Consider the following 15,000-nt stretch of genomic DNA (forward strand, 5'->3'; position numbering starts at 1 on the left):
CCCCAACACACACACACACACACACACACAGTATACATACAGACACACAGGGCCTCACATGCTCTCTAAGACACACATGAGCACGCTAAACATGATTTCATCCCAACTCAGCCTGAAACCAACACACACAGCTTCATCCGCTGAGAAGACCCTGCATACAACATTCCCAGACGTATACAGACAGTCGCCTGAGCTACCACTCAATACCTCAAACTACAACTCTCACACAACAGGTTTGATATACCGAACCTTCACACTGCCTGGCCTACTATTTCCAGCTCAGACACTCTAAACTCAGCTCAGAAAGTTGCTACACTCAGCTCAGGCAGCATCTTAAGTCCACAAAATAGAAATGCCACTCAGAGCAGCTACACTGCAGTACTGTACACGTCCCCCTCTGACAGTTAAAGACCTTGAGAAGAAGTTCACCTGATACCAAAGACTTTATCTCCCAGGGAGGCCTACATCTGAAAATACCATTCCATTTCCTGAAAAATACAACACTAACCTCTCTCTCTATTCAAACACCCAAAGGCTCCAAACGCTTCATTTCAAACTTTCCATCAGGCCCTGCCCCCCCCCCCCCCCCCACCACCACCACCACCCACCACACACACACACACACGCACCAATCACCCTCCCCTCTACACTTCTAAAACCACCACAGAAAACTGTTCCCTTATCCTAACGTGAACTTTCGCCGTTCTCAGCTATCTCTAGCTGCTAGAGATAGGGCTCCCCAGCAGCAGTAACCTTCCACCCCTGGAGCAGCCCGACACCCCAGTCTGGCCCACGACCCCCATAAGGTGGACTGCTGCTCCCCGGCTCTCTGGCAGCGCTCTGGCGCCCGACTAAAGGAGGCTGACAGAGGGCCGAGCTCCATGCGGAGATGGGAGAAGGGGAGGGGGGATTTACACAACCTCCGCGTCCGGCCAATGGCCAACGTCTACATGAGCCTTGTCTCGTTGTGCATCTTCCAAGCCAGCAACAGCTATTACAACAGACGGCGGTTCAGCTTGCTAAATCACTGTTATTGCTGACCATCAGGGGGTGAATAGGAACAAGGAGAGGTGGCAAGATTTGTAGACTCCCATGAACACCCACACACACCCACACACACATACACACACACACACACACACACACACACACACACACACACACACACACACACACACACACACACACACACACACACACACACACACACACACACACACACACACAGATAGTAAAACAGATAAATACACTCTCTTTTAAAGTCTCAATCTCTCTCTCTTTCACACACACACACACACACACACACACACACACACACACACACACACACCCCACGCCCACACACACACACACACACAGAGACAGATGAGCACCCAAATGCCTTCACCCTCAGGCTCTCAACTGAACACAAACTCACCCATAAACCACAGAGACAGTCATTGGCATGCAGACCCACGCAGACAGTGATCCGTGGAAGGTAGCTGGGAGTGTTCCGAGTGGCGCGGCACGCTCCACAGACAAAGCTCACTTCCTGGGCCCTGACAGGAAGCTGATATATCACCAGCCGTTCAGCTCCCACTCTAAATCAGAGCTAATTAGGCCTTCATATAAAACATCCTCATTACAGGCTTTTAAAGGGCTGCCTCTCCACTGACTCACCGCCATAATGGAGGATCAAAGAAACACCTGGCCTCGGCTAGCACACACACCCACACACACACACAGGCACGGGCACAAACCCACCCACTCACCGCTCAGATATACATAGACACAGACACACAGACACACACAAAGAAAACCTCAAATATACTTAACTACAATGAGTAACTGTACACACTACGTAAACAGTGACCATTTCCCCATCATCACACACAGACCAGTGTAGTCACTCACACACACGCACACACACACACACACACACACACAACCATAGAGAGAGAGACAGACAGAGAGAGAGAAGAGAGAGAGAGAGAGAGAAAAAAAAGACAAACAGATACACCCTATCCCACCCCCTGACTGTGAATATTCCTTTGAACTTTGTGGGAGGCTCGAGCTGCAAATCATGCTCTTATCGGCCCTTTTGAGAGAGCTTCTTCCATGTTTGTGGGCTTTTTAGGAGAGGTCACTCAGAGGGCCACTTGTGAGCGAGTGTGTCAAGGAAGGTCAGACAAGCGCTCTCCTCTCACACACTTCCTCCTCGGCCGTATCCTTGGTAGGGCGGTGATGGGACACTCCCCCTGGGTTAACGATGGGGACGCTTCATCATTCAAACGTCCCCCCTCACACACACACACACACACACACACACACACACACACACACACTCAAACACAAACACACACGACCCGAAACTCATTCAGGGCCAAAGGCATGATTTAAGGTCGACTTCAAGAAGGCTCTGCCACATGCAGGCGGCCTCACCACAAAAGCGGCACTCTCCGCAAAAAAAGAAAGAAAGAAAAACGCAGCATCCCGATGTTTTGTGGAAAAACTTCAGAATCCCAAAAATATGGGGTACTTACAACAGATTAAATTACATCCAAATTCTTTACCCCACAGCAGAAGAGAACATATGCTTTTCAACTGTGTGTGAGTTTTCTCTCTCTCTCTCTCTCTCTCTCGAAACTATATACATTTTCTTCAGGGCTTGTGCAGTGGCTGTGTACTTGCCAGCAGAATCAGAGCATGGAGACACGTTCTTTTAACAGTGCAGCTGTCTCCAGCGCTGGCCAGGGCCCCCGCAACAAGAAGGTTCTGGTCTGGTCCACACCGCTCCGCAGCACAGCACAGGGCTCTGGGCTGCACATCATCCTCCTGTGTGCATGTGTAGGGAGAGTGTGTGTGTGTGTGTGTGTGTGTGTGTGTGTGTGTGTGTGTGTGTGTGTGTGTGTGTGTGTGTGTGTGTGTGTGTGTGTGTGTGTGTGTGTAAGAAGAGAGATAGATTGTCTGTGTGTGTACAAGTGTAAGAAGAGTGTGTGTGAGTGTGTGTGTGTTTGTGTGGTGTATGTGTGCATATGTGTGGTGCATGTGTGCATATGTGTGTATATGTGTGTGTGTGTGTGTGTGTGTGTGTGCGTGCGTACAAAGGCACATGCCAAGTCCTGTTCACTTGAAAGATTCAAGGACAGACGCTCAGTAAAAACAGATGATAAGACATGGACATGATCCGTTCGGTTCTCTCTTTCTCTTTTCTTTGTCTTCGTTTCTTTCTCTTGTTCTCTGGTCCAGGCACCACGACCCCTGTTCAACAGACACCAGCACTGCACTGGAGCCCTGCAACGATGGAAACCTGCGACGTATCAACCCAACATCCTTCTCTGATGTATCTGGGAGTCTTAGATCATTGATTTCGAACCAATTTGTTTTCCTTTCACAATGCTAACGCCCGCTGTAGGGTTGGCTGTATTGGAACTGGTTTCTATTACAGTTTAGCAATGCTGACAGTCTTCTGGGCCTGCTGTGTTCCTACAGTGTACGTGTGTGTACGTGAGTGTGTGTGTGTGTGTGTGTGTGTGTGTGTGTGTGTATAAGATGTGTGTCCGTGTGTGTGTGAAGGGAAGGTGGAGATGGTCAAACAATAACTCCACCCTCTCGTTCTCATTACTCATTGCATTGCGACGGCGACCTGCGTGACCTCGTTCTCAGATGATACCAGAATCAGTCCGGTTGTGTCTGTCTTCATTTACCTTGATTTGGTTTTGGAAATGAGGCTTATTTAGAGCCTGGACGCCAAGCATATTTTATTAAGAACGCTGGGATTCAGAAGTGTATTATCCCCCCGCGAGTGCCAGTAATTCCAAAGAACAACAAAATGAATGTGCTTCACAAGGGAGGGGAGCAGACAGACTCTCAACACCCTCCCCTCCCCTTACCCCCTCCATCACACCCCCCACACACACACACACATGTGCACACATCCCCCCCCCCCCCACCAAGTGAGTGACAGATGTTGGTGGGGTGGGGGGACTATGCTTCACAGCTGCCTGCGTAGAAATGTGGCACGGGACAAAACTCTGCCGTTCTCATCTGTTCCGTCTGGGGCGGCGACTGGTTCTGACGGATGGACCCCTGGGCCCGCGGAGGAGGAAAAACACCTCGCCCCGCGGGCTTCTCGCCGGGCAGCCCGGCCGGTAAGTTATAGCCCCACGAAGACACCCCCCACCCCCCCCCCCCCCCAAGGGAAAACAGGAAGTGTGGAAAACCAATCAGAGCGCAAGGGTCCTTTTCCGATGCGCAGCGCGATATTTAGTCGGTGACAAATGGAGTGGAACCGAAGTGAAATATTTCCTTGCGCGGGGGTCAGCCTTTCCCCCGATGTTACCGGTTTGTCTTTAGCCTTGAATAATGCCTTTAAAACGCACTGGGGTAGCAACGGGCAGGACATAGAGCTGTGCATCTCCACACACACACACACACACACACACACACACACACACACACACACACACACACACACACACACACACACACACACACACACACACACAGCAGATGTGTGGCTTCCAAAAAAGCTCTGCTGTCTCTCGAGCAGCTCCTGCTGGTGGGTTTGTGCGCGATGTGGCTCGCACACGGCGGCGGCGGCGCGGTCTTTGGGCCGGGCCCCGCGGTGCTGTGAGGAGCACATCTCCCCTCTCCACTCTCCGCCTCCCTGGCAGCAGGTAATGCCTTGATCTTTCAGCAGACGGGGCTCCAGCAAATCCATTACGCCTGTTATGCATCCCTCCTGAGCGCTCCGAGCACCAAGGCATGCAGAAATCATTTAGATGGCATGGAGATTTCTCCAGCCCGCGCAGCGAGGGTTTAGAGCGACGCTGGAAGGGGAGAGTCCGGGGAGAGGCTGAGCATGAGTATGAGTATGAGTATGAGTGTGTGTGTGTGTGTGTGTGTGTGGGGGCTGGTTGTGGAGTTTCTCAGGGTTTGGAAACTCTGAAGTTGTCCCGCTCTTTATGTTTCAGTCTCTATTTCCCTCACTCCTCGCCCCCTTTCTATCTATCCCTCTCTCTCGCTCTTTCTCTCACTCTCTTTTTCAATTGCTCTGTGCTTCTACTCAGCACAGAAGTGATAATGAGGTGCCCACAATCATAGCACCATCCTCGTATACACACACACACACACACACACACACACACACACAAACACACACACACACACACACACAAACACACACACACACACACACACACATACGGTGGGTGTATTTTCAGCGATGGGAGCAGAATGTTGCATCTTCATTAGCGCTTAAAAGAGATATGAAACCCTTTCATCGCTTGTTTCCATGGTGAAGCGCCGCTGGATCGGGGGGCTGAGCTGAACTGAGTGTCAGTCTGCAGACAGTCAGTCATCTCTGAAACAGACATTACAGCTGCTAATGGAAGCTCTCTAGTGGAGCTACAGAAACAGAGATTTCAGGGGGAATTCTGGAGAAGAGGGGCCATGTGAGTCTGCGTGTGTGTGTAGGGAGGGGTGGTGTGTGTGTGTGTGTGTGTGTGTGTGGGGAGTCAAGGTCAAAACACTCCGTACCCCCAAGCACACACACACGTATACCACATCAGACACAGATGTACTCTCCTTCACTCTCTCACCACACACACACACACACACACACAGACATACACACACACACACACACACACACACACACACACACACACACACACACACACACACACACACACACACACACACACACACACACACGTCTAGGAACACACAGGCATACATACACATGCACACACACACACAGAGACGTATACACTACACTACATACACACACACACACACACACACATGTAGGAACACACAGGCCTACATACACATGCACACACACACACAGCTCTCCCATGATATTTGAAGTGAAGAGTGAAGAGGAAGTCCAGCAAATTACAGACGAGACGAACGCAGAGAGGGGAGAGCTGAGGAGGAGGTCTGTTCACACGCTTCTACTGTATATAACACACACACACACACACACACACACACACACACACACACATGCACACACACACACACACACACACACACACAGACGCATACACGGCTACAGCGCGAACATCAGGGCTGACATATTATACATAGAGGCCCTGAGAGAGAACGAAAATAGTTATGGCAGTATCACGTAACTTATCACAAATACTGACACACACACACACAGTATGGTAGCTTTAAGGAGGTGACAACAGCACTGTAAACTTTAAAATGACAGCAGGAGACATGGAGGGGAAGAGTCACAGAAGGAGACAGAAAGAGAGAGAGAGAGATGGAGAGTGTGAGAGAGAGAGATGGAGAGTGTGTGTGAGAGAGAGAGCGAGAAAGATGGAGACAGATTGTGAGAAAGCAGATGAAAAAAGTACTTATATGTAACATAACACACACACATATACATCATATATCTTGCATAAGACATATTGTATGGAACAAGTGGACACTCTAACAACACAGTGGAAAGACAGCAGAAGAGGAATGCAACCTCTGATTACACACAGGCATTACATAGCTCATGCTAACCGCGCACACTCACCGTACAGTACACATACAGTGTGTAGCGCTCGCTTTAAAGAGGTGACAAGAAAATGGTATGGCAGTGAGGGTCAAAAGTGCACTACTGCGCTCGAAACCACCGTCCATACGATACCAGTATATATATGGGACCACACTGGAATGAGTGGCAGTATGGTTTGAGCCAACCCATCAAAATTATACCTCATAAATTATATACAGTGCATGGAGCTTGTTAAGATACCCAACTGTGGAGCAAAGAAGCCCATCGGCAAAGGAGGCAATTAGATGAGGGAGGCAGGCAGAGGACAGATGAAACACATGAAAAAGGTCATCTCTGCACCAAGCACTGCCGAGAGACTGACCTGGGACCTGTTCCTAAAGGCCAGAGTTATATAAAGATAGGGACCTCTCCATCATTAAAACGCCCCTGGAGGTGCAGTTTGCCGACGCAGGCATGGTCTGTCTCGAAAAAGGGCAGCATGCCCATACTGGAAACATTGCCATCATCAAAGGGTGTGTGTGGTGGGGGGGTGGGGGTTAGGGGGGTCCCATCTGGTCTGGGAACAGTCCTTTATCAAGACAGGCACCGAGACTGCCAAGACGATCCAGAGGCAAGACGCCCAGTAAACATGGAGGTCCAAATGACCCACAAACAGCTCCATATTGCTGATATTAGGAAAGTTAAAAACAAAACAGGTAGTCACTGAGCTGGGTGGTCCGAGCAGCGGACTGATCGAGCCAGCGGAAATCGGCGTGGAGGCGAGAGACACCACCCAATTTACATAAGTGAGCGGCAGTGGAAAAATAGAGAGACCACAGAGATGAAAAAGAGAGAGAGAGAGAGAGAGAGAGAGAGAACATGGAGATAAATACCATGACACAGAGAGAGATGGAGAGAGATAATGAGGAAGCTGGAACAGAGCAGGGAGAGGAAGGAAGATCAACAAGATGATCAGAACAAAAGAAAAAGATGCAGGAAGAAGAGAGAACACTAAAGAGAAAGAATGAAGAGACAGCAAGGCAGAGAGACAGATAAAATAATTGTGTAAAAGAGGAAGAGAAATCTGTGTGTGTGTGTGTGTGTGTGTGTGTGTCATTTGCATGTGTGTGTGTATGTGTCATGTGTGTGTGTGTGTGTGTGTGTGTGTGTGTGTGTGTGTGTGTGTGTGTGTGTGTGTGTGTGTCAGGGCTGTTGAGAGGGAAAGCCATGGGAACGAGTGGAAACTTCCCCCGCAGGTGGGAGTGCGTCAGTGCTGAGAGTTAACCTTATAAAAGTCATTAAGGGCCTGCCGGGGCCACAGGAGGGCCCAGGGTCCCAAACACGACACACACACACACACACACACACACACACACACACAAAGAGACACACAGAGACACATACACTCACACACACACTCACATACACACAAAGAGACACACGTGTGGGCAGGCACACACACATGCACAAACACATGCACACACACACACACACAAACACACACAGACTGAGAGGATGACATATCTGATGCCGGTGCTCATTAGGTCTCATTAAAGGCTCCTCTTTTCCCGAGGCCGTTTAATCAGGGCCTCTAATCGAATCATCAGGACGCCGATTAGGCCCTTTAAGGATGAGTGGACATCCCCAGAGCACATTACAGATCTGCTCGCAATGAGCACTGAGGAGCCTGGCTGCATGGGTGAGAAGCTCCATCGATTTGTGTGTCTGCATGTGTGTGTGTGTGTGTGTGTGTGTGTGTGTGTGTGTGTGTGTGTGTGTGTGTGTGTGTGTGTCTGTGTGTGTGTGTGTGTGTGTGTGTGTGTGTGTGTGTCTGTGTGTGTGTGTGTCTGTGTGTGTGTGTGTGTGTGTGTGTTACAGGGACAATGACAATGAATGAGTGAGTGAAAAAGTGCATGTGTGAGTGAGTAAGTGAATGAGTCAGTGAATGACTGGGTGATTGAGTGAGTGAGTGAGTGAGTGAGTGAGTGAGTGAGTATGCACTTTTGGACGCCTCCTTTTTTCCATGTCCACACCTATATAATGTGTATCTGATAGCTAACATGCGCAGTCATGGGCAAATGGAATACCTTCTGGTGTCTGCTTTACATTTTGATAATGGAGCATATTAGATACGACAGGCCAGCTTCCAGAGGCTCTGCAGCCCATAGCGAGACCCAGGAGGAGGCGGCCGAGGCCAGGAAAAGTCTGGGCATCTCTCCAGCTTCACCCAGAGTGCTCCAGAAAAGGCCGTCCTGCACAGGACAGTGCAGGACAGCGCAGGACAGCGCAAACCGGACCAGACCAGAATAGACACACACCAGGCGGGGCGACCCGAGAAACTCCACACAGTGTTTTGTTATTGTTTGGGGAACAGGCTGCCCCCAATTTGCTTGTTTCAAGTTTACGGAGCCGGGGCTCAGTGTGGAGATATTGGCTGAAGGTTACAAAAGTGTTAGAAACCCCTTGGCATCACTTACCCTTGCTTTAACGGAGGAATTGAAATGACAAAAAACTGGTTAAAAAAAATGTGGGTAAATCAAATGGGATACTGAGGCTATATCGAGACCAGAGGCCGGGCCTGAGTGCCGTACCTTCTTCTGCAGGACGTTGACCTTGCGCTCCTTGACGTCCAGCATGTCCTTCATGTCGCGGATTTCTCCGCTCAGCGTGCCCTTCTCTTCGGTCAGCTCCTGCAGCTGCTTGCTCTTCTTGTTCAGGAACGACTCCTTCTCCTCCAGACGCAACCGCAGAGCATCAACCTACAGCAAGACAGAGAGAGAGAGAGAGAGAGAGAGAGAGAGAATAAAACATAGAGAGAATGAGAAATGAGAACAGGGGAGCATTTTTCAACAACTAAAAATTACAGCAATTTATAATCATTCACTTTACAGTAACCAGAGCTGCTTTAATTCCTTTAAAACCAAGCTTCCATTGTGCAGAGGCTCTTTTTTTCCAGGAAAGTATCCGTCACGACAATATGCACAACACTCTGTGGTGTTGCCCGGCACACTGTGTTTTGTGTTGACATTCAACATGCCTCGCAGCTCCGATATGAGCAGCTTGGGTTCGTTTTTCCAGGAAAATAAAAGTTGTTTAATCAAAAAGATAGCCATGATACTGGTTGGATGCATTTCATAGTTAGAAAATTAAGAAGTGATAACACAAACATCTCAAACATCCCATCTCAAACATCTCTCTCTCTCTCTCAACACACAGACATGCACACACACGCACACACACGCGCACACAAACACACACACACACAGGCTGTTAAGCTCTTTTCTGTTACTTCAGGTCCTGTGGACTAATTGAGTTTCCAGGTTTGGTTTCCATGGTGCTGGTATTGGGTAACACACAGCGGGGTGAACCCAGATGAACTCCTAAGGTGTCAGAGAGCTCGTTATCAAGGCCCCTTAACGAGCCACCAGAGGACATGGACAAACACACACGCACACACATATGTGCATGCTCACAGATAAACTCTTTACTCATAACTTTAAAAAGTGGTTGTTGACACATACAGTACACACAGACACAATCACACACACACACACACACACACACACACACACACACACACACACACAGACACAGACACACACACACACACACACTTAAAGAACCCACTGATGGAAGCACGTGGCACTCTGAAAGGACTTCAAAGGCGGACTCAGAGGGGGTCGAAGCCCGGACGCGTCCCCTCGCGATGCTCATTGGCTCGCTTCTATTGACAGAACGGCTGCGGAACAGAAAACACACCGCCGACTAAAACCTGCCAGCGTGTCCGCCAGCATCGGTCTCTCCCTTTAATCAGCCTCGGCCTCACCCCGCCGTCGGTCCAATGCCCCCACTCCCCGAGGTGGGGATTATGACTAATAGTCCTGCTGGCCTGCTGCAACTGCGCATTCTCATATAACCGATCTTGTCTTAATCTGGGCAAACGTGCCACATACGCATACTGTAGCGCACTGTAAAAAAGAAAAAAAATGCGACAAGCGTAGCTAATGTGATGAGTATGCGCTGCAGGGGCATGCGGGGCTGTGTCTGCATTGCACCACTGCAGAGGGTGCTGGAGGTGCCCAGCATGGCATGCGAGGGAACGAGTGTGCACGCCGCCAGTTTGTTTGTAGTGTGGTACTGCACGCGTAGAGGACGTGGTAAGGTGCATGTTGAGCCTTGTGTTTGTGTCTCTCTTTCTCTCTTGTTATGCGAGTGTGTGTGTGTGTGTGTGTGTGTGTGTGTGTGTGTGTGTGTGTGTGTGTGTGTGTGTGTGTGTGTGTGCGCATCTCAGCCATCCTGTACAGTAGTACCACAGGATGGCTGAGATGGGAAAGTATTTATCTCATATTGCTGTTCTGGCTGAAGCCCAAGCCCTAATACTGAACATGACTATGTGGATATGTGAGTGAGGTGTGTGTGTGTGTGTGTGTCTGTGTGTGTGTGTGTGTGTGAGAGAGAGAGAGAGAGAGAGAGTGAGAGAGAGAGAGAATAAGGGAGTGAGTGAGACAGAGAAAGTGACAGAGAGAAAATGGAACTTCATATCTCTCTCTTCTTTTACCCTCTCTCTCTCTCTCTCCCCCTCTCTCTTCCTCTCTCCTTCTTTGGCAGACCACAGTGCCAGTGACACTTGTAATCCTCAATCACTTGGCACAGAGTAATTTATAAGGAATTTGTTCGGGCGCTTAGCAGGAAATCGCCGCTGTCCTACCTCGGCTAATTCATTAACCTTTGAAACGGTGCCGCTTCACAAGTAGTTCCTCTTACAAAGGAGTTACAATGTGCCTGAAACAGGATCGGATGGGTGAGCAGGAGAACCAGGGAAAGAGCTTGGAAGAGGGGGATGCAGAGAGAGGCAAGAGGGAGAGAGAGAGAGAGAGAAAGGGGGAAGTAGAAGCAAAATAAGAAGAGAGAGAGAGAAAACAAGCAACAGGGAGAGAAGCCACAGGGTTCCATTTTTAAAACTAAAAGCCACCGTGACTTTTTTTTCTCCTTCTTTCCCAGAGACTCTTGTTCGAGCGCTCGTGGCTTCGAGTCGGGCCGCATGTGTGTACTTTACAAAACCCAACGAAACACAACAAATAGACTCCACGGATCCCGAACATGATATTTAAGGGAACCCGAAAAGAATGGCTGCATTCTGCGCCGACACATTTAGGAAAAGGGGAGCGATCTTCCACCCCCAGAGAGAGAGAGAGAGAGAGAGAGAGAGACAGTGAGAGAGAGAGAGAGAGAGATAGTGAGAGAAAGAGAGAGACAGTGAGAGAGAGAGACAGTGTGAGAGAGAGAGATAGTGAGAGAGCATGATTGAGGTCCACCACTGCCGCCGCTTGCCAGTATAAACCCCAGTAGCGAGAGGCTCTGCTGGGGAGCAGGTCAAGAAGGTCCGCTGGTAGCGGTGATGGTGGTTGGTGTGTGTGTGTGTGTGTGTGTGGGGGGTGTCCTGTCTGCCAGCTGCGCTCTCCACCCTCACCCTCCGTCAACACGCGCAGGAAATGGCGGGGACATGAAAGGGAGGAGAGGAGGGCCGCAGGAAACCAGATACAGGCCACACCGGCCAGCCCACGGCACTCCACTACCGCTGCATGAGAATATCTGTGTGTGGATGTGTGTGTGTGTCTGTGTGTGTGTGTCTGTGTGTGTGTAAAAGAGAGAGAGAGGGGTCAGGATGACAGGTAGGGATTCTTTCACTGTGTGCATGCTCATGTGTATGAATGGAGAGACTAAAAGAGATTTGTACACTGAGTATTACTGGTAGATATCCCCTGTGTGTGTGTGCGTGTGTGTGTGTTTGTGGAGGGAGCAGAAATAGATGGGTGCAACGAGGTGGACAGGTACCGAACTTTGTGTGTGTGTGTATGTGTGTGTGTGTGTGTGTGTGTGTGTGTGTGTGTACAGTTTCCAGTGTACAGGTTTAAGTGTGCAGGTTTGAGTTTTCATCAGTGTCTGGCTATAGATCCAACCCACAGGAACACCCCTCCTCTCTCTCTCAGGCATGTACCGCATATCTGAAGCTCTCTCATAAATACTACATGAAGCCTCACTCTTTTCCTCTCTCTCTCTCTCTCTCTCTCTCTCTCTCTCTCTTTCAAACACACATACTCACAAACACACACACAGAAAGAGAAAGAGAGAGATAGACAGAGAGAGAGAGAGAGACAGAGAGAGGGATGAGCTCATGTGTTTGCCTGAGAGAGGCACAGCACTGAGAAAGAGCAGCCTCTTCTGCTGCGCCTCGGCTCTGGTAAACATGGCTGCTCTTTCTCAAACTCCTCAGGCCCAATTCAGGAACAATCTTTAATCCCATTACTCCCAAATATAATTATGAGATCATGTCATGGGATTATGAGGGAAACGGCTGCTGCACATGCCGTGTGTGTGTGTGTGTGTGTGTGTGTGTGTGTGTGTGTGTGTGTGTGTGTGTGTGTGTGTGTGTGTGTGCGTGTCTGTTTGCACGCATGTCTCTGATGTTTGTGTTCCATGATGAATATGTTGTGAATGGTATTAACATGTTGGTGTGCGCTCCACAACAAACTAACTAATTCCCAGAAAGAGAATCAATGTGAGTTCATCAGGGTCCAGGTGTCTCTGCATCTTTCTCTGACTCACTCTCTCACACACACACACACACACACACACACACACAGCCTGTCCGTGGTTGCTTACTAATGGCATCCCGAGGTGTGGACTGGGAGCGGACAGTGGAGTACCGGTGGGTTGACGTTGGGTGGTGGCCCACATTCTCAACGCCGCTGCCCTCAGACAATAGGCAAAACAGAGCAGGGGCTGTCTCCGCAGCAACCAGGGACCCATTCGGCCTGATCTATCGCTCGCTGGGCGACACATTCTTTTTTGCAATTAAGCCGTGCCATTTGGATCACTTTCCCTTTCTCTTTCCCTCTCTCTCTCTGTCTCTCTCATTCTCTCTATGGTCCCTCACTCAGGGGAGAGTACATGCACTGAGGTGTGCCTGAATGTGCAGACACACACATTCATTCATACACACACACAAACACACACACACACACACACACACACACAGAAACACACAGAAATGCAACATTCAAGAATACAACCACATCCAGTGCACACACACACACACACACACTCACACACATGTGCGCTGCACACACAGACACACAGACAGACACACTCACATAAACACATCTCCACCGCTTAGGCTTTCCAGCCTTTCACTCAACACCACATCATTTGCAAAAGTCCTTGATACATTTTCAAGATCTTGCGGTTGCAATACTATTAATTCTTAGCCAAGATATTAAGCATGTTGTTTTTTTTCCTCTTTTTTCCTTCTCCTCCCTCGTTCAACCCCCGACTCCCCGCGACCTCTCCTCCCCATCCCTCCGCATTCAGAACTCTCCTCACAGCCAAATCGCCGCCCGATCTTTGGACCAGGAGGGGGTTTCGGCGAAACTCAGCATCTGCTTCTCCTCCTGGCTCTCTCCTCCTCCTCACTTTCTCTCACTTTCTCTCCCTCTCCCTCTCTCTCTCTATCTCCCTCTCCTCGCTCCAGTTTCAGAACAGAACAGACGCCGTGTCTCTTGATGCCTACAAAACCAACAGCCTCCACTCGTAGGCAGCAGGTACATCTGAGATGGAGAGAACAGACCAAAGACAGAGGGAAAGAGAGAGAGAGAGACAGACAGACAGAAGCAAGTGAATGTGTTTTATGTATGTATGGGAGATGGGAAAGAAACATAGAGATAGAGAGAGAGAGAGAGAGAGAGAGAGAGAGAGAGAGGGGCCTCTGGGGACACACCTCCTCCTCTGTCAACCACTAATCCATGTGGTCCCTGGACGCTCATGTACTCTACTGCAATGTGCAGTAACAGTATCTGTTAAGAGTCCCTAATAAAGACCTTTTGAAAGCTGACAACAAGAAGCCCAAGCACATCTGAATTACCTCTGACACTTTCCACAGGGCTTCAGAACCCAACCTGAACCCTCCAGATGTCAATCAACCTGCTCATCACTCATTGGCCTGCAGCACAAAATATGCTGTTGATTTGATAGCTTTGATAGCTTTTTTGCGCCGATGATGTATGTTGTTACTGTGTGCATGAAAGTTATATTAATGAGCATGCAAAACAAAACCACTGTATGAGATTCGTCAACCTCCGTGGACATTTTTCAGACATGGTATGCAAGAGATGCACTGCCAAAGTGCTCCAGCTTGTCGAGGTTTTCTCCCTGTTTTGCTAACCGAATTTTCAGAGGCCTTTTTATAAGATTGCGTGACGGCGCAGAGAAATATCCATCTCCCCTTCTCCCCCATCTGCGCTGGCTGGCCCAGGGCCACATGCTGCAGAATGGCATAAGGCACTCATTAAAACACATTTATTGGAATGTATTTGCTGTGAAATTAATCATTCAATTTGCGTCGCAATATTTCAGTAATTATTGTTTATATCGCCATTAATAACCTGGTGCTGGGTTGTCTCAGTGCGAAGGGACCGAGAACAGAAATAGACTTTAAACTGCCGCAGATGGAGCCCGTGGTGGAG

At 49.3% G+C, this 15,000-nt stretch overlaps 1 protein-coding gene across 1 annotated transcript in view; it reads right to left on the minus strand.

The window, feature by feature from the left end:
• The window catches only part of LOC125292979 (ERC protein 2), a 190,683-nt gene that overhangs the window by 118,894 nt on the left and 56,789 nt on the right, over nucleotides 1–15,000 (minus strand). Inside the window, exon 8 of the mRNA XM_048240576.1 lies at nucleotides 9,070–9,237. Coding sequence (XP_048096533.1) covers nucleotides 9,070–9,237 — 168 coding nt within the window. The remainder of the gene's footprint in view (nucleotides 1–9,069; nucleotides 9,238–15,000) is intronic.

Source organism: Alosa alosa, chromosome 4 (genome assembly GCF_017589495.1).
Source record: "Alosa alosa isolate M-15738 ecotype Scorff River chromosome 4, AALO_Geno_1.1, whole genome shotgun sequence".
NCBI lineage: Eukaryota > Metazoa > Chordata > Actinopteri > Clupeiformes > Clupeidae > Alosa > Alosa alosa.